General features: G+C 42.5%; 1 protein-coding gene across 1 annotated transcript; it reads left to right on the plus strand.

Moving 5' to 3' along the window:
* On the plus strand, window positions 1-1,491 carry LOC125547056 (tyrosine decarboxylase 1-like). Its single transcript, XM_048711089.1, has one exon. It carries the CDS (start codon window positions 1-3, stop codon window positions 1,489-1,491), a length of 1,491 nt encoding a protein of 496 aa, XP_048567046.1.
* The last annotated feature ends 23,933 nt before the right edge of the window (window positions 1,492-25,424 follow it).

Genomic DNA, 25,424 nt, shown 5'->3' on the forward strand with positions numbered 1-25,424 from the left:
ATGGCGACGGGTGGAGCACCATTTGACGTGCTATCGTCACTGGACCCCGAGACCTTCGCCGGGGAGTCGCGCGCCGTGATCAACTTCCTCGCCGAGTACTACCCTGACGTCGAGACGTATCCGGTCCAGCCCCAGTCCTTGCCAGGGTGCCTCCGTGCGCTTCTACCCGACGCGCCGCCCGAGAACGGCGAGCCCATCGACGTGATACTGGAGGAGGTACGGTCTCACATCGTCCCGGCACTGACCCACTGGCAGAGCCCCAAGTTCTTCGGCTACTTCTCCATGAACGCCAGCACGGCCGGGTTCGCCGGCGAGATGCTCTCCACCGGGCTCAACGTTGTGCCACTCATGCGGGCCGCCTCGCCGGCCGCGACCGAGCTCGAGAGCGCCGTGGTGGACTGGATGGGCAAGCTGGTGGGCCTCCCGGACCGTCTCCTCTTCTCCGGCGGCGGCGGCGGCGTGCTGCACGGGAGCACCTGCGAGGCCGTGGTGTGCACGCTCGCGGCCGCGCGCGATCGCGCGCTGAGCAGGCTCGGCCACGAGGGCATCCTGAGGCTGGTGGTCTACGCCTCGGACCAGAGCCACTCCACGTTCCAGAAGGGCGCGAGGATCGTGGGGATCCCGCGGTCTAACTTCCGCGTAATCCGGACGTCGGCAGCGTCGGGCTACGGCCTCACCACGGACAGCGTCCGCGACGCGGTGGAGGCCGACGTGGCCAGCGGGCTCGTGCCGCTGTACCTGTGCGCCACGGTCGGCACGACCGGGCTCGGCGCGGTCGATCCGGTGCGGGACCTCGGCGAGCTGGCGCGGAGGCACGGCATGTGGCTGCACGTCGACGCCGCGTACGCCGGCAGCGCCCTGATCTGCCCCGAGTTCCAGCATCACATAGACGGCGCCGAGCTCGCGGACTCGGTGAGCATCAACCCGCACAAGTGGTTCCTCACCAACATGGAGTGCTGCTGCCTGTGGGTGGCAAGCCCGGTCGCGCTCACCTCCGCGCTGTCCACCAACCCAGAGTACCTCAGCAACGTCACAGAAGAAAGTGCAGGCGCGGGCGTGGTGGACTACAAGGACTGGCAGATCGCGCTGTCGCGGCCGTTCCGCGCCATGAAGCTGTGGGTGGTCCTGCGCCGCTACGGCGGGGCGGGCATGCGGGCGTACGTACGGCGGCACGTCGAGATGGCCAGGTGGTTCGAGCAGGAGCTGAAGGCCGACGGGCGGTTCGAGGTGGTAGCGCCGACGAGGTTCTCCCTCGTGATCTTCCGCCTCCGTCCAGGGCACGACGGCGACGGTGATGCCGTTGATGGCTTGAACCGTAAGCTCCTCGTGGCGGTGAACGCTAGCGGGAGGGCGTTCATGACGCACTTCGTGGTGGACGACAAGTTTGTTATCCGTATGGTTGTGGGCGGAGCCATGACGGAGATGCAGCACGTCCAAGACACGTGGGAGCTTGTCCGGGAGAAGGCCGAGGAGGTCGGCGCCCTCCCTTAGGACTCCGGGCATGACTAGGAACCGAACGTGCGCTGAGATAAATACCGAGAATATGGGATTCGGTAAGCATGAATTGCAACATATGCACAACCAAAAAAAATCCATGTCCTTTCAAAAAAAAATCCATGTACTCACCCAGTCCCATAATATAAGAGCATTCTAGTGCATATGAAGCATCAAGAATGCAATAAAGATTATCTTTTGAGAAGTTTGAGGGAGTGTCTATTCCACATTTGACTGAAAAGGGGTTGAGCTTCATTCAAATTGCACAACTATAATAGGTTGGCAACTCCCAATTCATAGTATTTGACGCTTACAGGCTATACTGTACGTCTGTACGAACCGGCGAACACCACCCCACCTCCTCTGTCCTGGGCTCGGCCTATAAATTCTTTTTCAACTTTCAAAAAATAGGTGCGTGTGAAGACTTGAACCCTCAAACGAACCTCACAGTTTCAGTGCCGAATGCGACAACCAAAACGGAGATGCGGCATGTCCAAGACACGTTGGAGTTTGTCAGGGAGAAGGCCGAGGAAGTCGGCGCACTCCAAAACGAACGGAACGTGCGCTAAATAAAATACTGAGAACATGCAATTCATGAAGAACCCAATGAAGATTGTCACAGAGTATCCGGTGTAAATCTTTGCTCCTACATGACCATCATGAAAGATAGTATCAAATCTGGATCTCCTTTCTATTTATTCATTTCCACAAAAATACATTTTACTACCTCTAAGAAATGTGACTTTAGTTGCTTAGTAAATAGGAATTTCTTGATTAAATTAATCCAGGAAACGATCATGATCATGACATTAACAAAATTACTGACATACTAATTACAAACCAGGCTAGCATGTACTACGCATATAATAGAAACATCTACGCACATAACTAGTACTGTTAAGACGGAAATTAACAGGAGAGGGATACACGTGTTTACTAATTCTTTCTAACACGTAGGTCTCATGTATCATTCACTAAAAGGAAAAAAAAACTAGCAGCTTTACCCTAGCTAATGCAACCGCTAGCCTCGACCCAAAATCCCCTTCCCTTGTTTATGTGCATGATCTTGTTTAAATGCGTTGATTTTATTTTTTGAACTCATGATTTTTTCTTTGATTTTGTTGATCTTATTATGTAGTCTCTTTTTTTGATCATTTCGAAGTAGGGGTTGCAGAAGTATCTTCAATAAAAGAAGAAAATGGTCCCCGTTGGTTTGTGTTGTAATTGAAAAAAACAAGAAAGAACAATTGTGAATGTTCGTCTAAAAAAATCACTTAGACTACTCATCCATGAATGTAACTGGACACACACATACACACATGTAAGCGTAGTATGTAGTATATAAGAATGTTTAGGTAGTATATACAGTATTTTTTAGGTAGTATGCATCATATTTTCAGTATGCTTCATTTTACATACAAATATATACGTATTTCACAAATATAATAAAAATCATGGATCAATTTGCAATTTTTTCATGTTACCCACTTTAGATTATCTTATATATAATATATGAACATACTTATAATGAAAAACTAGTATATAGAATATCATATAGTAGTATATGAGACATGTGGGGTATCTATCATCAGGTGGTAGGATGTATTCTTCACCCTCATCTACTTTACCATCAATGCATCGTAATTTTACGTTTCATAAGTTTTGTCTTATTTCCGATGTAAAAAGAGAGCGTAAGAAAATATATAATCGCCGTAAAATATACATAAACTGCAAATTTTCTTGTCTTATGCCCTATATTTTTATTTTTTATGTCAAATTTTACGTAGTGAATCAATAGGAATGTAACTATTCAAATTTCAAATGTAATTTAATTATGAAGTGATCGTAAGATTACCTCGGTTGAAGAATAATTTATTCTGCACCCTGGGTGATGAATATTATCACTATATGTGTGTGTGTGTGTGTGTGTGTGTGTGTGTGTGTGTGTGTGTGTGTGTGTGTGTGTGTGTGAAATGTTAAAGTATACATGCTGAAATATTGCGCATATATGCGAAAATGCTGAAAAACACATGGTGAAGTATGAAATAGGTAAGATGGCTGAGATGGGTATTTTTACCCGCGGGTATTACCCGCATCTAGCCGGGAACCGTTTGAAACCTGAGGTGCGGGTACTGGTACGAGTTTAGACAAGAAATATTTAGACGAATACAGGTGTGGACGGCCATTACCCGCGCCCAAAATCGATGCATGGGGATGTATCTGGTGCACCAGAGCAATTGGTGCTACCCGTGCACAGGTTCCCCATTGCACATTCAATTGTGTATGCGTTGTGTGCGTGTGCAGCGTATGTGTGTGTTGCACTGCATACATGCAGTCATGGCACTCATGCCCGCGCTGGTGACCTCCATCGGAGGTCGCACTCGTGCCCGCAGACGCTGCTGGTTGTGAGCTGGAGAGACAGACGCCATCATGTTTGTCGTTGTTGTATGCTCTAGGGGGAATATCAAGTGATACTTAGACTTAGTGATACTGTGATACGACTTCTTGGGAGTCGTTGGATCTCAGATCCAATGGTTCCGGGAGCTCTAGAAAATGTTGCAAAGAAGTTTCCAGAGTGTATTAAAATTGAGCGTTGCTACTTGTGAGCTGCGTTGGGATTTTCTCGAAGAGGAAAGGATGATGCAGTACAGTAGAGATAAGTAGTTCCCTCAGTTATGAAACCAAGGTTATCAATTCAGTAGGAGAACCAAGCAACACTATGTAAACAACACCTACACACAAACAACAAATACTTGCAACCCAACGTGTAGATGAGTTGTCAATCCCTCAACTGTTATGAGCAAGATTAAAAAACAGATTTTTGGATAGATAGATCTGACAAAAATACAAATAAAAAATTACAACAAGATATTTTTGGTTTTAATATATGATAGAAAATAGTCACGAGGCATAGTTTTCACTAGAGGCTTCTCTCAAGAAAATAACATACGGCGAGTAGACAAATTACTGTTAGGCAACTGACAGAAAAGCAAATAATTATGATGATATCCAAGGCAATGATCGTGTATATAGGCATCATGTCCGAGACAAGTAGACCGAAACGATTTTGCTTTCACTACTATTGCTCCACACATCGACCGTTATCCAGCATGCATCTAGTGTATTAAGTTCATGAAAGAACGGAGTAACGCCTTAAGCAAGATGACATGATGTAGACAAGAGAAAATCACATATGAAATAAATCCCATCTTGTTACCCTTAATAGCAACGATAATGTGTGCCACGTCTCTTTCTGTCACTGAGATTGAGCACCGCAAGATCGAAGCCATCACAAAGTCCCATGGCAAGATAAATCAATCTAGCTGGCCAAACCAAATCAATAAATAAGAGAAGAAATATGAGGCTATAATAATCATGCATAAAAGAGTTTAGGGAAAACTCAAATAATATTCATGGATAGATCTGACCATAAACTCACATTTCATCGGATCCCGACAAACACACCGCAAAAAGTCATTACATCAAATAGATCTCCAAGAACACCGAGGAGAACATTGTATTGAAGATAAAAAAGAGAGAATAAGCCATCTAGCTATTAACTATGGACCCATAGGTCCGTGGTAAACTATCCACGCATCATCAAAGGGGCAGCAAAGATGATGAAGAACCCCTCTGTGATCGTTTCCCCCTCTGGCAGAGTGCCGGAAAAGGCCTCTAGATGGGATCTCGTGGTTCTGGAACTTGCGATGGCGGGAAAAATATTTCGTGGACTCCCCGGTAGGTTTTGTGATTTTATGGTATTTATACAGGTGGAGGTAGGTCAAACAGAGGCTCGTGGGCCCCACTACCCACCAGGGCACGCCAGAAGCCCCTGGCGCGCCCTGGTGCTTAGTGGGCCACTCCTTTGTCTTCTCGTTCCCTCCAGAAGCTTCCAGGGTCTCTTATTGCCAGAAAAATCTCCAAAAAGTTTCGTGGCATTTGGACTTCGCTTGGTACTGATATTCTGCGAAGTCAAAAACAAGCAAAAAATATCGATTGGCACTGGGCACTAAGTTAATAGGTTAGTCCCGAAAAATGACATAAAGTTACTTGTAAATGTATATAAAACATCCAAGATTGATAATATAATAGCATGGAACAATTAAAAATTATTTATACATTGGAGACGTATCACGCGCAGGTACATCAGCTCCTCGGATACTGTCGGATTTGAGATCCAATGGTATAGGAGTCCGTATGACGGTAGCATGTGAAGCTTGATATCACATGAAACTTTCTCCATGCTCTAGAGGTCTTGGTGGCTGAGCCTTGTCGATCAATTAGTCGCTTGGCAGTGACGTGGAGGCGACAACTTCAGTTTCGGGTCTCCGGAGATAGAGGTTAGGGAGGCAAAGTTGGAGAAGGCGAAGGTTCATTTTTCGGGGTTCCTGGCCGAAGATGGGGAACGGGCATTGGCGATCTTTTAGTTTAGGTCTTATACCTCTAGAGTAAGACGAGCACCGCTTTTAGTTGAACTGTATATGTCTGAGATGTAATGAATTCCGTCATGTTTATATGAAATCTAACGAAAAGCCGCTGTGTTTGCATTAATATTGTTTGGTTTGTATGAAAATCCGACCATGTTTGCATCAATTTTTTCCGGTTGTTCAGATGGTGATTGCAATGTATGCGGGCAGCGTTGGATGGCGGCCTCCCACATCCGTGTCGGCGGACTGGTCCCCTCTATCCGCAGATGGATGCGGGGGGGGGGGGGGGGGGGGGTGGATTTGTAGGTTGCCGTTGGAGATGCCCTAAGGGAATCTCAACGTCGACCCACAAAACGGACACCGCATATGCCTGCGGACAGGGGACCAGTCCGTGGACACGAATGCGAAATCCGACCATTCAATACTACCCACATATATTTCAAAACAAGATTAAATGAACTGGTTGATTTATATGCAAACCAGATGATTTTCATACAAATTGGAGCACATTAATTACATTTTGATCCATTTTAATTAAAAAGGGGGATGACCATGCTACCTCTTGAGCATGCGTTGGTTTTCCCTTGAAGAGGAAAGGGTGATGCAGCAAAGTAGCGTAAGTATTTCCCTCAGTTTTTGAGAACCAAGGTATCAATCCAGTAGGAGGTAACACGCAAGTCCCTAGTACCTGCACAAACAAACAAGAACCTCGCAACCAACGCGAAAAAGGGGTTGTCAATCCCTTCACAGTCACTTACGAAAGTGAGATCTGATAGAGATAATAAGATAAATATTTTTGGTATTTTTATTGTATAGATTGGAAAATAAAGATTGCAAAATAAACAACGAGAGAAATAGCAAGTTGATAGGAAAATAATATGATGGAAGATAGACCCGGGGGCCATAGGTTTCACTAGTGGCTTCTCTCAAGATAGCAAATTCTACGGTGGATGAACAAATTACTGTCGAGCAATTGATAGAAAAGCGCATAGTTATGAGAATATTTAGGCATGATCACGTATATAGGCATCACGTCCGTGACAAGTAGACCGAAACGATTCTGCATCTACTACTATTACTCCACACATCGACCGCTATCCAGCATGCATCTAGAGTATTAAGTTCATAAGAACAGAGTAATGCATTACGCAAGATGACATGATGTAGAGGGATAAACTCAAGCAATATGGTATAAACCCCATCTTTTTATCCTCGATGGCAACAATACAATACAATACGTGCCTTCCCGCCCCTGCTGTCACTGGGAAAGGACACCGCAAGATTGAACCCAAAGCTAAGCCTCCCATTGCAAGAAAGATCAATCTAGTAGGCCAAATCAAACTGATAATTTGAAGAGACTTGCAAAGATATTAAATCATGCATAAAAGAATTCAGAGAAGAATCAAATATTGTTCATAGATAATCTTGACCATAAACCCACAATTCATCGGATCTCGACAAACACACCGCAAAAACAATCACATCGAATATATCTCCAAGAGAATCGAGGAGAACTTTGTATTGAGATCCAAAGAGAGAGAAGAAGCCATCTAGCTAATAACTATGGACCCGAAGGTCTGCGGTAAACTACTCACACATCATCGGAGAGGCTATGGTGTTGATATAGAAGCCCTCCGTGATCGATTCCCCCTTCGGCAGAGCGCCGGAAAAGGCCCCAAGATGGGATCTCATGGGTATAGAAGGTTGTGGCAGTGGAAATAGGGTTTTGTTGTGCTCCTGGATGTTTTCAGGGTATATGGGTATATATAGGAGGAAGAAGTAGGTCGTTGGAGCTGTGAGGGGCCCACGAGGGTGGGGGCGCGCCCTCCTGCCTCATGGCCTCCTCACTTCTTTCTTGACATCCACTCCAAGTCTCCTTGATCACGTTTGTTCCAAAAATAACTCTCCCGAAGGTTTCATTCCGTTTGGATTCCGTTTGATATTCCTTTTCCGCGAAACACTGAAATAGGCAAAAAAACAACAATTTGCACTGGGCCTTTGGTTAGTAGGTTAGTCCCAAAAATAATATAAAAAGGTATAGTAAAGCCCATTAAACATCCAAAACAGATAAGATAATAGCATGGAACAATCAAAAATTATAGATACGTTCGAGACGTATCAAGCATCCCCAAGGTGAATTCCTGCTCGTCCTCGAGTAGGTAAATGATAAAAACAGAATTTTTGATCTGGAATGCTACCTAGCATAATTCTCAATGTAATTTTCTTTATTGTGGCATGAATATTCACATCCGAAATATTCAAGACAAAAGTTTAATATTGACATAAAAATAATAATACTTCAACCATACTAACAAAGCAATCATGTCTTCTCAAAATGACATGGCCAAAGAAAGTTATCCCTACAAAATCATATAGTCTGGCTATGCTCTATCTTCATCAGAAAAAGTATTTAATCATGCACAACCTCGATGACAAGCCAAGCAATTGTTTCATACTTTTGATGTTCTCAAACTTTTTCAATCTTCACGCAATACATGAGCGTGAGCCATGAATATAGCACTATATGTGGAATAGAATGGTGGTTGTGGAGAAGACAAAAAGGAGAAGATAGTCTCACATCAACTAGGCGTATCAACGGGCTATGGAGATGCCCATCAATAGATATCAATGTGAGTGAGTAGGGATTGCCATGCAACAGATGCACTAGAGCTATAAGTGTATGAAAGCTCAACAAAAGAAACTAAGTGGGTGCGCATCCAACTCGCTTTCTCACGAAGACCTAGGGCATTTTGAGGAAGCCCACCACTGGAATATACAAGCCAAGTTCTATAATGTAAAATTCCCACTAGTATATGAAAGTGACAACATAGGAGACTCTCTATCATGAAGATCATGGTGCTACTTTGAAGCACAAGTGTGGTAAAAGGATAGTAACATTGTCCCTTCTCACTTTTTCTCTCATTTCTTTTTTTTATTTGGGCCTTTTCCTCCCTTTTTTATGGACACTTTTTTCTCTCTTTTTTTCTTTTCGTCTGGAGTCTCATCCCGACTTGTCGGGGAATCATAGTCTCCATCATCCTTTCCTCACTTGGGACAATGCTCTAATAATGATGATCATCACACTTTTTTTTACTTACAACTCAAAAATTACAACTCGATACTAGAACAAAATATGACTCTATGTGAATGCCTCCGGCGGTGTACTGGGATATGCAATGAATCAAGGGTGACATCTATGAAAGAATTATAAAGGTGGCTTTGCCACAAATACGATGTCAACTACATGATCATGCAAAGTAATATGACAATGATGTAACGTGTCATAACAAATGGAACAGTGGTAAGTTGCATGGCAATATATATTAGAATGGCTATGGAAATGCCATAATAGGTAGGTATGGTGGCTGTTTTGAGGAAGGTATATGGTGGGTGTATGGTACCGGCGAAATTTGCGTGGTACTAGAGAGGCTAGCAACGGTGGAAGGGTGAGAGTGCGTATAATCCATTGACTCAACATTAGTCATAAAGAACTCACATATTTATTGCAAAAATCTATTAGTTATCGAAACAAAGTACTACGTGCGTGCTCCTAAGGGGATAGATTGGTAGGAGAAGATCATCGCTCATCCCTGACCGCCACTCATAAGGAAGACAATCAATAAATAAATCATGCCCCGACTTCATCACATAACGGTTCACCATACGTGCATGCTACGAGAATCACAAACTTTAGAACAAGTATTTATCAAATTCACAACTACTCAACTAGCATGACTCTAATATCACCATCTTCATATCTCAAAACAATCGTCAAGTATCAAACTTCTCATAGTATTCAATCCACTTTTTATGAAAGTTTTTATTATACCCATCTTGGATGCCTATCATATTAGGACTAATTTTATAGCCAAAGCAAATTACCATGCTGTTCAAAAAGACTCTCAAAATAATATAAGTGAAGCATGAGAGATCAATAATTTCTATAGAATAAAACCACCACTGTGCTCTTAAAGATATAAGTGAAACACTAGAGCAAAATTGTCTAGCTCAAAAGACATAAGTGAAGCACATAGAGTATTCTAATAAATTCTGATTCATGTGTGTCTCTCCAAAAGGTGTGTACATCAAGGCTGATTGTGGTAAACTAAAAAGCAAAGAATCAAATCATACAAGACGCTCCAAGAAAAACACATATCATGTGGTGAATAAAAATATAGCCTCAAGTAAAGTTACCTATGGACGAAGACGAAAGAGGGGATGCCTTCCAGGGCATCCCCAAGCTTAGGCATTTGGTTGTCCTTAAATTTTACCTTGGGGTGCCTTGGGCATCCCCAAGCTTAGTCTCTTGCCACTCCTTATTCCAAAATCCATCAAATCTTTACCCAAAACTTGAAAACTTCACAACACAAAACTCAACAGAAAATCTCATGAGCTCCGTTAGTATAAGAAAACAAACCACCACTTCAAGGTATTGTAATGAACTCATTATTTATTTATATTGGTGTTAAACCTACTGTATTCCAACTTGTCTATGGTTCATACCCCCCGATACTAGCCATAGATTCATCAAAATAAGCAAACAACACACGGAAAACAGAATTTGTCAAAAACAGAACAGTCTGTAGTAATATGTAGGTTTCGAATACTTCTGTAACCCCAAAAATTCTGAAATAGCTTGGTGTACGTGAGGAATTTATCTATTAATCATCTTCATAAATAATCAACCTAAACGCACTCTCCAGTAAAAAATGGCAGCAAATCTCGTGAGCGCCAAAGTTTCTGTTTTTTACAGCAAGATCGCAAAGACTTCCGCCAAGTCTTCCCAAAGGTTCTACTTGACACAGACACTAATTAAAAATATAAAACCACATCTAAACAGAATATAGATGATTTATTTATTACTAAACAGGAACAAAAAAGAAGAAACAAAAATAAAATTGGGTTGCCTCCCAACAAGCGCTATCGTTTAACACCCCTAGCTAGGCATTGATAATTTCAATGATGCTCACATGAAAGACAAGAATTGAAGCACAAAGAGAGCATCATGAAACACGTGACAAACACATATAAGTCTAACATACTTCATATGCATAGGAATCTTATAAGCAAACAAATTGTCAAGACAAGCAAAAACTAGCATATGCAAGGAAGGAGAAAGAAACAATAGCAATCTCAACATAACGAGAGGTAATTTAGTAACATGAAAATTTTCACAACCGTATTTTCCTCTCTCATAATAATTACATGTAGTATCATAAGAAAATTCAACAAAGTATCTATCACATAACATATTCTCAACACGATCCACATGCATACTAAGTTGACACTCTTCCAAAATAGTGGGATTGTCATTAACTAAAGTCATGACCTCTCCAAACCCACTTTTATCCAAAATACCATAAGATTGAACATTCTCAAAATATGTGGGATCTAATGTTGACACTCTTCCAAACCCACTTTCAATATTATTGCAAACACTATTATCAATCTCATATTCATCATGGGGCTTAAATAAATTTTCAAGATTATAAGAAGAATCACCCCAATCATGATCATTGCAATAAGTAGTAGACATAGAAAAACTAGCATCCCCAAGCTTAGGGTTTTGCAGATTATTAGCACAATTGAAATCAATAGAATTTATACTAAAATCATTGCAACCATGCTTTTGATTCAAGGAACTATCAAGTATGGGTGGAATAGCAATAATCTCGTGTTTAACATAAGGAACTATAGCAAATTCATGTCCATAAATATGGGCATCATGGCTATAAGAATAGCAAGCATCATGTTCATCAAGGGATATTTCAATCAAATCATAGGAATCATAATTATCTATAGATTCGTGCATATCATTATTTTCTTCCAAAGAAACGGTCATTCTCTCAATAAATTCCTTAACATAGGCATTGTGAGCATAGTTTTCATAGCAATATTTAAGTATGTCAGAATTTTTAGATTTGTAGAGAGTAATATCATACTTTTCAATCAAAGAAGAAACTTCATGAGCACCCTTAAAAACGACAAATTCTTCAATTTGTTCGATATCATAGTAACTATAAACACCCTTTCCATAAGAAGATAAGATTTCATTATAATTAAACTCACATAGGTAGGGAAGGTGTTTTTTAGGGTTCTTAGAGCAACAAGTAAAGTCATAAATTTCACAAAGATTCCAAGCATAGCATAGCAAACTATTTATTTGATACCATAAGAGCTTCCCCTTTTCAGACAAATGATGACGCACAAAATGAGCATGCTCATCTAAAGATTTCCCATCAACTAGGCTAGTTGGGGTTTCAGCAAGAGCGCATAAGGATTGAAGATGATACAAGTAGAACACTTTAAGTGGATCCACATCACTAGATTTTTAGCAAGAAAAGATGCAAGCAAATATAAGGCACATGAAAACACAAACAAAGATACATACGGGAAGAAGGCGAAGAAAAGGCAAAGGTTTTTGAAAATCGTTTTAGAAGTGGGGGAGAGGAAAATGAGAGGCAAATGGCAAATAATGTAATGCGAGGGATAAGAGTTTGCGATGGGTACTTGGTATGTCTTGACTTGTGCGTAGGTATCCCCGGCAACGGAGCGAGAAATGGCTTGTTGACGGGAGATCAAATCTTGAGTTGACTTGGTGCAACCTCCCCGGCAACGGCGCCAGAAATCCTTCTTGCTACCTCTTGAGCATGCGTTGGTTTTCCCTTGAAGAGGAAAGGGTGATGCAGCAAAGTAGCGTAAGTATTTACCTCAGTTTTTGAGAACCAAGGTACCAATCCAATAGGAGGTAACATGCAAGTCCCTAGTACCTGCACAAACAAACAAGAACCTCGCAACCAACGTGAAAAAGGGCTTGTGTAGGATCGAAAGTATGTCTAGAGGGGGGTGATTAGACTACTTGACCAAATAAAAACTTAACCTTTTCCCCAATTTTAGTTCTTGGCAGATTTTAGCTATTTTAGGACAAGTCAAGCAATCATCACACAATTCAAGCAAGCATGCAAAGAGTATATTGGCAGCGGAAAGTAAAGCATGTAACTTGCAAGAATGTAAATGGAAGGGTTTGGAGAATTCAAACGCAATTGGAGACACGGATGTTTTTCCCGTGGTTCGGATAGGTGGTGCTATCCTACATCCACGTTGATGGAGACTTCAACCCACAAAGGGTAACGGTTGCGAGAGTCCACGGAGGGCTCCACCCACAAAGGGTAACGGTTGCGCGAGTCCACACAGGGCTCCACCCACGAAGGGTCCACGAAGAAGCAACCACCCACAAAGGGTCCACGAAGAAGCAACCTTGTCTATCCCACCATGGCCATCGCCCACACAGGACTTGCCTCACTAGCGGTAGATCTTCACGAAGTAGGCGATCTCCTTGCCCTTACAAACTTCCTTGGTTCAACTCCACAATCTTGTCGGAGGCTCCCAAGTGACACCTAGCCAATCTAGGAGACACCACTCTCCAAGAAGTAACAAATGGTGTGTAGGTAATGAACTCCTTGCTCTTGTGCTTCAAATGATAGTCTCCCCAACACTCAACTCTCTCTCATAGGATTTGGATTTTGTGGAAAGAAGATTTGAGTGGAAAGCAACTTGGAGAGGCTAGAGATCAAGATTCATATGGTAGGAATGGAATATCTTGGTCTCAACACATGAGTAGGTGGTTCTCTCTCAGAACATATGAGTTGGAATGGTGTATGTGTTCTGATGGCTGTCTCTTCAAATGAAGAGGAGGTGGAGGGGTATATATAGCCTCCACACAAAATCCAACCGTTACACACAGTTTTCCAATCTCGGTGGGACCGAATCAACAAACTCGGTCGGACCGAAAATGTAAACCTAGTGACCGTTAGAGATTTTCGGTGGGACTGACATGCAACTCGGTAGGACCGATATGGTTAGGGTTTGGGCATAACATAATCTCGGTGAGACCGATTACACAAACTCGGTGAGACCAAATTTGGTAATTAGCTAACCAGAGAGTTGGTCAGGCAAACTCGGTGGGACCGATTTGCTTTTTCGGTGAGACCGAAAAGTTACAAAGGGGAAACACTGAATTTACATTGCAATCTCGGTGGGACCGATTCGCTCTTTCGGTGAGACCGAAAAGTTACGAAAGGGAAACAGAGAGTTTGCAATCCCATCTCGGTGAGACCGAGATCCCTATCGGTAGAACCGAATTGCTAGGGTTTGGCAGTGGCTTATGACAAGTGAAACTCGGTGGCGCCGGATAGGAAGAATCGGTAGGACCGAGTTTGGCTTAGGGTCTAGGTCATATGTGGATATGGGAAAGTAGTTGAGGGTTTTGGAGCATATCACTAAGCACATGAAGCAAGAGGCTCATTAAGCAACACCTCATCCCTCCTTGATAGTATTGGCTTTTCCTAAAGACTCAATGTGATCTTGGATCACTAAAATATAAAATGAAGAGTCTTGAGCTTTTGAGCTTGAGCCAATCCTTTGTCCTTAGCATTTTGAGGGTTCCACTTTCACATCCATGCCATGCCAATCATTGAGCTTTCCTGAAATAATCATCTTGGAATAGCATTAGCTCAATGAGCTATATATTGTTATGAATTACCAAAACCACCTAGGGATAGTTGCACTTTCTGGTTGTCAATCCCCTCACGGTCACTTACAAAAGTGAGATCTGGTAGAGATAATAAGATAAATATTTTTGGTATTTTTATTGTATAGATTGGAAAATAAAGATTGCAAAATAAACAACGAGAGAAATAGCAAGTTGATAGGAAAATAATATGATGGAAGATAGACCTGGGGGGCGTAGGTTTCACTAGTGGCTTCTCTCAAGATAGCAAATTCTACGGTGGGTGAACAAATTACTATCGAGGAATTGATAGAAAAGCGCATAGTTATGAGAATATCTAGGCATAATCACGTATATAGGAATCACGTCCGCGACAAGTAGACCGAAACGATTCTGCATCTACTACTATTACTCCACACATCGACCGCTATCCAACATGCATCTAGAGTATTAAGTTCATAAAAATAGAGTAACACATTAGGCAAGATGACATGATGTAGAGGGATAAACTCAAGCAATATGATATAAACCCCATCATTTTATCCTCGATGGCAACAATACAATACATGCCTTGCTGCCCCTGCTGTCACTGGGAAAGGACACCGCAAGATTGAACCCAAAGCTAAGCACTTCTCACATTGCAAAAAAGATCAATCTAGTAGGCCAAACCAAACTGATAATTCGAAGAGACTTGCGAAGATATTAAATCATGCATAAATGAATTCAGGGAAGAATCAAATATTGTTCATAGATAATCTTGATCATAAACCCACGATTCATCAGATCTCGACAAACACACCACAAAAAGAATTACATCTAATAGATCTCCAAGAGAACCGAGGAAAACTTTGTATTGACCCGAAGGTATGCGGTAAACTACTCACACATCATCGGAGAGGCTATGGTGTTGATGTAGAAGCCCTTCGTGGTCGATTCCCCCTCCAGTGGAGCACCAGAAAAGGCCCCAAGATGGGATCTCACGGGTACAGAAGGTTGCGGCGGTGGAAATAGGGTTTCGTGGTGCTCCTGGATGTTTTCACGGTATATGGGTATATATAGGAGGAAGAAGTAGGTCGGTGGAGCTGCGAGGGGCCCATGAGGGTGGGGGCGCGCCCTCCTGCCTCGTGGCCTCCTCGCTTATTTCTTGACGTCCACTCCAAGTCTCCTGGATCACGTTTGTTCCAAAAATAACTCTCCCGAAGGTTTCATTCCGTTTGGATTCCGTTTGGTATTCCTTTTCTGCGAAACACTGAAATAGGAAAAAAACAACAATTTGCACTGGGCCTTTGGTTAGTAGGTTAGTCCCAAAAATAGTATAAAAAGGTATATTAAAGCCCATTAAACATCCAAAACAGATAATATAATAGCATGGAACAATAAAAAATTATAGATACGCCGAAGACATGTCATACCATACCTAAACCTAGCCTATGGAAAGACCCATGAAGTGAAGATGCGGTCGTCGAGGAGGAAGAATAGAACAAGGGTATTGAGCCCCTACCGCCTTCGATAGCCTACTCATCCTCGTCAGAGTCCGCGACTTGTACGTCGCCGGTGGATGTAAGGTCCACGATGGAAGGCGAGGGGTCGACACGCTCGTTGTCCCACTAGCGCGGCCAAACAACTTTTGGCGGCACGTAGGACGCGCATCTGGCGGCGTTCTCGTTGTCGCGTCCAGCTGTGCCACCTGTATGTTGCGAGCGGCGGCTTGAGTGTGGGCGGCCTCATAGAGAGTTGATACGTCTCCATCGTATCTATAATTTTTTATTGTTCCATGCCAATATTATACAGCTTTCACATACTTTTGGCAACAATTTATATGATTTATGGGACTAACAATTGATCCAGTGCCTAGTGTGAGTTCCTCTCTGATGCATGTTTTTTGTTTCGCAGAATATCCATATCAAACGAAGTCCAAAAGCAATAAAAATTTATGGAGATTTATTTTGGAATGTATGTGATTTTGGGAGGTGGAATCAACGCAAACGGAGGCCCATGGGCTCCACTACCTACCAGGGCGCGACCCCCCCGCTGGCGCACGGTGATGCCTAGTGGGCACACTGTAAGTCAGTTGTGGCTCTTTTTCGGACGCAAGGAAGCTTATATTCGGAAAAAAAACATGTTAAAATTTCAACGCAATCGGGGTTATGGATCTCTGGATATTTAAGAGACGGTTTTCAGCCAGAAAACAGAAACACGAAATAGAAGAGAATGAAGAGAGAGAGAGAGATCCAATCTAGGAGATGCTCCCGTCCCTCTGTCTCCATGGCGGCCATGAACCAGAGAGGTAACTCTCCTCCCATCTAGGGGGAGGCCAAGGAAGAAGAAGGAGGGGGCTCTCTACCCTATCTCTCCCAGTGGCGCCAGAACGTTGCCGGGGCAATCACCGTGATGACGATCTACACCAACAACTTCGCCGCCGTCAACACCAACTCTCTCCCCTCTATGCAGCGGTGTAACACCTCTTCTCCCCACTATAATCTCTACTTAAACATGGTGCTCAATGCTATATATTATTTCCCAATGATGTGTGGCTGTCCTATGATGTTTGCGTAGATTCTTTTTGTCCTATGGGTTGATCGATGATCGTGATTGGTTTGAGTTGTATCTTTTATTTTGGTGTTGTCCTATGGTTCCCTTCGTGTCGCGCAAGCATGTGGGATTCCCATTGTAGGGTGTTGCAATACATTCATGATTCTCTTATACTGGGTGGCGAGAGTGACATAAGCTTATACCCGAGTAAGGGGGTTATTGCGTATGGGAGTAAAGAGCACTTGATACTTAATGCTGTGGTTGGGTCTTACCTTAATGATCGTTGATAGTTTTGGATGCTTGCTAGAGTCCCAATCATAAGTGCATATGATCCAAGTACGGAAATTATGTTAGCTCATGCCTCGCCCTTATATAAAATTGCAATAATGATTACCGGTCTAGTTATCAATTGCCTAGAGACAAATAACTTTATTATGTTAAAAAATATTTCTACTAAAAAACTAACTTTTATTATCTTGCAAATTATTCATAGTTTTATTCTCACTAAGTACTTCTACTTTTATCCTTGCAAACTTATCCTATCACCTACAAAATAGTTTCATACTTCTTCTAGGTAAAGCGAACGTTAAGTGTGCGTAGAGTTGTATCGATGGTCAATAGAACTTGAGGGAATATTTGTTCTACCTTTAGCTCATCGTTGGGGTCGACACTCTTATTTATCGAAAGAGGCTACAAAATGATCCCCTATACTTGTGGGTTATCAAGACCTTTTTCTGGCGCCGTTGCCGGGGAGCAATATCGTGGGATGAATATTCTCGTGTGTGCTTGTTTGCTTTATCACTAAGTAGATTTTTTAAGTTGTTTTATATCTTTTGTTATGGATATGGAACACGAAATACCAAAAAAATAGTTGTACATGCTACTCATCAAGATGTGGAACCTCCTAAAACCCTTGATGCTCATCAGGTGGAAAATATTAAACACTACTTTGATAATCCTAAGAAACCCCATTCAAATTGATAATGGGAGACCCGTTGGATCAATGTGAATACTTTAGGGATTATCGCTTGCCTCAAAAAGGGAAACTCTTATGGGATCAAATTCATTGTTTGTAAACGTATGCTTGGGATTTATGCTTGAGACACGATTGTACTTGTTGCTCTAGGATGAAGGCTCCACACCTTCCCTTTTCACGTGAATTTAATGATAATGAAACCTTGGCTTCTTATGCTATTGGTATATATGATTACTATGATGTGGAACGAATAGAATAATTTGTTGCTCTTAAGGGTGCTTACGAAATTGAATCATTGTTTGAAAAGTATGAATATGGTGATGATGCTATTTACAGATCTGAAAATTTTGATGTACTTAAATATTGCTATGAGTATTATAAATACAATGCCGATATTGATAAATTTAATGAGGAAGTCTCCATTGTCCAAGAAGAGACTAACATTTTGCAGGAAACTATGGAAGAAGAAATTATTGAAACTTGAACTCATTAGATGAAAAAGATGAGGAGGAGAGCGAAGAACAAAAGGAGGAAGAGCGGATTTATCACCTGTGCCCACCTTATAATGAGAGTCACTCTTTATCCCATACAATGTTTAATTTCCCTTCGTGCTTACCGAAGGATAAATGCTATGATCATGTTGATTCGTTTGAAATATCCCTTTTTGATGAAATTGATGATTGCTATGCTTGTGGCCATGATGCCAATATGAATGATCACTGGTGCGCGTCGGTCCTAAACAAACGATTTTTAACCCCTTTCCGCGACGACATTTGGAACCATCGCCAAGGGAGTGTGGGCAATAGGGGGGGTCTTTCCCACACGACCCAGAAACCGTCAGGGATAGGGAGCCTTCATGCATAGAGTTGTACCTATATAACCATTTCCGATATCTCGAATATCCCAAACGGTTCATCCTTGCTACTCGTGTGTGCTCGCATTGCCATCGCAGTCGGAGTTTTGTGGTTCTGCTGAAAACCAGACAGATTCTAGGCACGGGAATTTTCCAGGAAGATTCTAGGCACGGGAGTTTTACGATGCTTGGCACATCACAAACAGTTCATGATTATAAACCGTGTACGATAGGTAGACAATCACACATATTTAGTTTTCCCGCACCGTATGTGATAGTGTCTGACATCACACACACTTTGCAAACGGAAAATGTGTGCATGCTTGCACATGTTTCCTCTCTGTGAACCATCTCGGATTATGGTGTATATCGCAAACGTTTGTGTTTTGCCAACCGTGTGTGCCGTAATGACCCGCACAACGTAATTTCGCCCTAATTTAATTGTTGCTATTTAAAGTTGTACCTAATTTAAACTTGAAAGTAGGCTATAGCTTTACTCATATCCATCAGGTTCAAACAACCAATGCATTATTCGATTCACAGGTACATATGTTTAAGAATTACATAAGCACCAAATAAAGAATGATGTACCATGGTTCTATACTTGTACTATTACAGATGGTAAAGAAAGAGGCGGCAGACATTCCAGTTGCTGAACAAGGTGAAGCGGAATGGCCCTATTGTGCTCTCCTAGATGTAGAAGGCATGCAGGACTCTAGTCCAACCCCTTGTGATGGCCGACCGCCAATCATGTAGTTTGAGAGGTAATCTTGAGTAAACTGCTTCAGGATCCACTACAAAAGAAAAAAGCTTCATGTATTGTCATCTAACACAACTCATTACGGGTAGTAAAAATAAGGCTACATGGTTCTTACTTACCATCCTGCAGTTCACTGTTGTCTTGCATAAAGTGTAAACAAATAGTTCGATTGACATCTTTTGACCCATTTTAATAACAATCTTTATCAGTTTCCTCACTTGATGCTGGTTCATGAATATCTCATTGCCCCATACACAGAAAGGGTCGAAGTGTGGATCTTTGGCAATGATATATGTACCTAAAAGCACCAAGTTAATATTAGAAGCTAAACAACAATTGAAAAATAATGTAGTACAACACTCCATCCATCCCATTATATAAGATTTTATTACATGTATATATAGACATCATCGGAACATTAAGGTAACACTCTTCCTTGTTGCTATGTAGCCTGGGATTGCATATTTAGTCATTTAGTACAATGCATGTTGCTAAACAACAATTGAAAAATGAAAAGGCATGTTAACTGCAATATCCTTAACAATAACCAAATATCGTAATTCATAGTGGTATTGTTGAAACTGTTATTGATGAAATTGAACTGCACAGCAAATAGTTGCATATATAGAGCATCACATTGTGAAGAACTGAAATAAACAAGTCATAAGGACATCTCTAGGCGATCCTTAAAAAGTTAAAGGACTAAAACCCTTAGTGGATATATATAGTGTTACTATTCATCACCCAGGGTGCAGAATAAGTTATTCTTCACCCGAGGTAATCTTACGATCATTTCATAATTAAATTACGTTTGGAATTCAAATAGTTACATTCCTATTGATTCACTACGTAAAATTTGATATAAGAAAATAAAAATATAGGTCATAAGACAAAAAAATTGTAGTTTATGTGTATTTTAGACTATGTTTTTACGTTTGTAATTTTACACAACATAAAATATTTTTTACGGCGATTATATATTTTCTTACGGTCTCTTTTTGCGTCGGAAATAAGACAAAACTTACGGAACGTAAAATTACGGTGCATTGATGGTAAAATAGATGGGGGTGAAGAATAACTATTCCTCACCCAGGGTGACGAATAGCGCGACCCTATATATATATACTCCAGCAATTTTGGGCCTTTTCTAGTCGATCCCCTAAACTTAAGGTTGTAAACTTCAATTTGATCAAGTTCAAAGCAGGTTCAACCGAAAGTAGCATGCATTCAAACATAAACATAGATAGTTTTGCATAACCGAACATAAAACATCAATTTAAACTAAGCACCACTACTTCCGGTCAAAGTAGAGGTCGAGCCAATCCTTCCTCGTCATGTACGGTGTGCCATGACCCAGGTCCGGGCCAGTACCGTCGTCGGGGTCGTTGGGGAAGGCACTCCTCCACTCGTCGATGTCGATCTCCTCGCCCTCGAGGCCCACCTCTACGCCCTTTGCGTCACCACCGCCGCCGCCTTCGACCTCGTCATCAGAGGAGAGCGCGATAACCTCGCCACCCTCTGCGCCACCGTCCTCGCCACCTTCGACCTCATCATCGGAGGAGAGCGCGATAACCTCGCCGCCCTCCGCGCTGGCAAAGATCGCACGCTCTGCCTCCACGAGCTCCGGGTGCTGCCGGTGGAGCTCTTGCATGTAGGCCTTGTTGGCAGCCTCGGCCTCGAGGCGCTCCCATGCCTCGCGGTCCTCCCACGCCATAGCCGAGATCACCACCCCTGGCTCCAGCAGAATGAGGTCGACCGGACGTGTGCCGAAGGGGAATTGAGCCTAGCCGCCGCACCGTGGTAGCGGACCTGCCAGCGGTCGTACTCCATGGCCGCGAGCTCAGCCATGTGGAAGCTACCGAGCCACCGACGGGTGTGGGTCTCTCGATCTGTAATCTCGGTGACCCAGGTCCCCCACCGCCGCTGCCGGACCCCGAGGTAGGACTTCGTCGGCTGCCGGGTCCGGGGGAGGACAGGGAAGTCCTCGAACCGGCGTAGGGGCGCGGCAGCGGGCGGATCAGGCCCGCGGAGGACGACGAGGACACCTCGGCGGCCACCTCGCTGGCGTCGGGCGAAAAGGCCGCAATAAACCTCTTTTTGGCCATTGGCTCCTCGAGCTCCCCGGCACACAAGCAGAGGTTGAGGATGGAGGCGCTGGCAATGGCGGGGACCTACTAATGGTTTCGAGGGTTGTGTGTGTGTGTGAGCGGAGGTTGTGTTTGAGGAAATACTGCGCTAGCTGAAAATTTTACTAGGCGGGAGTAACAAGGCGGGGCTACTGAAAATTTGGATCAAGGGCGAGCAGATATTTTTGAGATTGCTAGGGATGCAGAGGTAGGAGTAAAATGCCGGGGCTACTGAAAATTTGAATCAAGGCACTGAAGCAGAGCGGGAGTAACACAGATCGCACACGGTCCGCACATACTAATCGTGTGCTATCAAACATTAAAACCTTCCATGCAGTAGATATTTTCGAGATTGCGAGGGATGCAAAGGCGGGAGTTTTTGGGGAGCGAGCTAGTGTGCTTGACACACCGGTTGTGGACTATAGCCGACGCACCTTCTCGCGTAAGCCATAGGCATACTATACACCGACGGTGCTCCAAGATATTTTGTACTACATCTCACATAGTTGGTGATAATAAAACTGTGTGGGATCTACTTGATTTGAATTACCAAATGGGGTCACAGTGGCAATGGACACTGTTTGAATTGCTAGACCTTTTATCTGCAGTGAACATGCAACTATATGTGTGTCGTAAAAGAATTGGAATTATTCAGGGTTCGTTTGGACATTTTATACATTAAATTGGTTTTCTAGCCATTTCATGTGCACAATTCAAAATTAAACTACATGCACATGCTCTGGTGCATAAAAATTGGTTGAAAAATCAAATATGTGTCCTTCAGTGCATGCTTAGGTCCCATGCAAGAAATGGGAATGAATTTTTCGGGGTTCGTTTGGCCTTTTTTATATATTAACTGGGTTTTCTAGGCATTTTATGTGCATAATTCAAATTTGAACTACAAGCACATGCTCCAATGCACTAAAGTTGGTTGAAAAATCACATGTGTGTCCTTGGGTGAATTTCTAGGTCCCATGCAAGAGATGGGAATGAATTTCAAACACTAGGGCACTGTTGATTGCCGACAAAACATTGAGATACCTGGTTTATAAATTCTAGTAAATCCAAAACTCGTCTGAAATTCATGAAACTTGGCATGCTATCATGGAGCGGCATCAACATGCCGTGCTAAAAATTTTGTCCCATTTGGAGCTGGTTTGGGTATAAGCTTCTCACAAACCAGAGCTTCTCACAACAAGCATGATGGTTTTGATAGGGAACGTACCACCTTTGGGGACGGGGCGATATCCGTTGCCTCTTATTTCTTTCAAAAGATGTCTAGTGTCAACATAGAACAACAGGAGCATTTTGTTTAATCTTGGAATTTTCCGGGGTACGTTTGGCCTTTTTTATACATTAACTAGGTTTTCTAGGCATTTTATGTGCATAATTCAAATTTGAACTACAAGCACATGCTCCAATGCACCAAAGTTGGTTGAAAAATCACATTCGTGTCCTTGGGTGAATTTCTAGGTCCCATGCAAGAGATGGGAATGAATTCAAACACCAGGGCACAGTTGATTGCCGGCAAAACATTGAGATACCTAGTTTTTAAATTCTAGTAAATCAAACTCTTTTTAAATTCATGAAACTTGGCATGCTATCATGGAGCGGCATCAACATGCCGTGGTGAAAATTTTGTCCCATTTGGGGCAGGTTTGGGCATAAGTTTGTCACAAACCAGAGCTTCTCACAACAAGCATGATGGTTTTGATAGGGAATGTACCACCTTTGGGGACGGCACGATATCCGTTGCCTCTTATTGCTTTCAAAAAATTTCTAGTGTCAACATAGAACAACAGGAGTGTTGTGTTTAATCTTGGAATTTTTCGGGTTTCGATTGGCCTTTTTTTATACATTAACTGGGTTTTCTAGGCATTTTATGCGAATAATTCAAATTTGAACTACAAGCACATGCTCCAATGCACCAAAGTTGGCTGAAAAATCACATGTGTGTCCTTGGGTGAATTTCTAGGTCCCATGCAAGAGATGGGAATGAAATTCAAACACCATGGCACCGTTGATTGCCCGCAAAACGTTGAGATTCCTGGTTTTTAAATTCTAGTGAATCTAAAACTCGTCTGAAATTCATGAAACTTGGCATGCTATCATGGAGCGGCATCAACATGCTGTGGTAAAAAATTTGTCCCATTTGGGGCAGGTTCGGGTATAAGCTTCTCACAACAAGCATGATGGTTTCGATAGGGAATGTACCACCTTTGGGGACGGGACGATATTCGTTGCCTCTTATTGCTTTCAAAAAATTTCTAGTGTCAACATAGAACAACAGGAGTGTTGTGTTTAATCTTGGAATTTTCGGGGTTCGTTTGGCCTTTTTTATACATTAACTGGGTTTTCTAGGCAATTTATGTGCATAATTCAAATTTGAACTACAAGCACATGCTCCAATGCACTAAAGTGGGTTGAAAAATGACATGTGTGTCCTTGGGTGAATTTCTAGGTCCCATGCAAGAGATGGAATGAAATTCAAATAGCAGGGCACCGTTGATTGCCGACAAAATGTTGAGATGCCTGGTTTTTAAATTCTAGTAAATCCAAAACTCATCTGAAAATGAAACTTGGCGTGCTATCATGGAGCGGCATCAACATGCCGTGGTAAAAAATTGTCCCATTTGGGGCAGGTTCGGGTATAAGCTTATCACAAACCAGAGCTTCTCACAACAAGCATGATGGTTTCGATAGGGAACGTCCCACCTTTGGGGACGAAATGATATCCATTACCTCTTATTGCTTTCAAAAAATTTCTAGTGTTAACATAGAACAATAGGAGTGTTGTGTCAATTTTTGTGATTTTCGGGGTTCGTTTGGACATTTTTAGGCATTAAGTGGATTTTCTAGGCATTTTATGTGCATAATTCAAATTTGAACTACAAGCACATGCTGCAATGCACTAAGGTTGGTTGAAAAATCTAATCTGTGTCCCTGGGTGAATTTCTAGGTCCCATGCAAGAGATGGGAATGAAATTCAAACACTAGGGCACTGTTGATTGCCGGCAAAACGTTGAGATGTTTGGTTTGTAAATTCTAGTAAATCCAAAACTCATCTGAAATTCATGAAACTTGGCATGCTATCATGGAGCGGCATCAACATGTCGTGGTGAAAATTTTGTCCCATTTGGGGCTGGTTTGGGTATAAGTTTCTCACAAACCAGAGCTTCTCACAACAAGCATGATGGTTTTGAGAGGGAACGTACCACCTTTGGGGACGGGACGATATCCGTTGCCTCTTATTGCTTTCAAAAAATTAGTGTCAACATAGAACAAAAGGAGTATTGTGTTTAATCTTGGAATTTTTCGGGGTTCCTTTGGCTTTTTTATACATTAACTGGGTTTTCTAGGCATTTTATGTGCATAATTCAAATTTGAAGTACAAGCACGTGCTCCAATGCACCAAAGTTGGTTGAAAAATCACATTCGTGTCCTTGGGTGAATTTCTAGGTCCCATGCAAGAGATGGGAATTAATTTCAAACACCAGGGCACCGTTGATTGATGGCAAAACATTGAGATGCCTGATTTTTAAATTCTAGTAAATCCAAAACTCGTCTGAAATTCATGAAAGTTGGCATGCTATCATGGAATGGCACCCGACATGTTGTGGCATTTTTCGTGTCCATTTTGGGAGAAGACACACTCGAATAATGATAGCCAACAAAGGCATTTTGAAAAAATAGCTGCCACTTTAATATCTCAAACATTTGTATAATACAAACCGTGTGCGTTCTGTT

The sequence above is a fragment of the Triticum urartu genome, chromosome 3 (assembly GCF_003073215.2).
Source record: "Triticum urartu cultivar G1812 chromosome 3, Tu2.1, whole genome shotgun sequence".
Taxonomy (NCBI): Eukaryota; Viridiplantae; Streptophyta; class Magnoliopsida; order Poales; family Poaceae; genus Triticum; species Triticum urartu.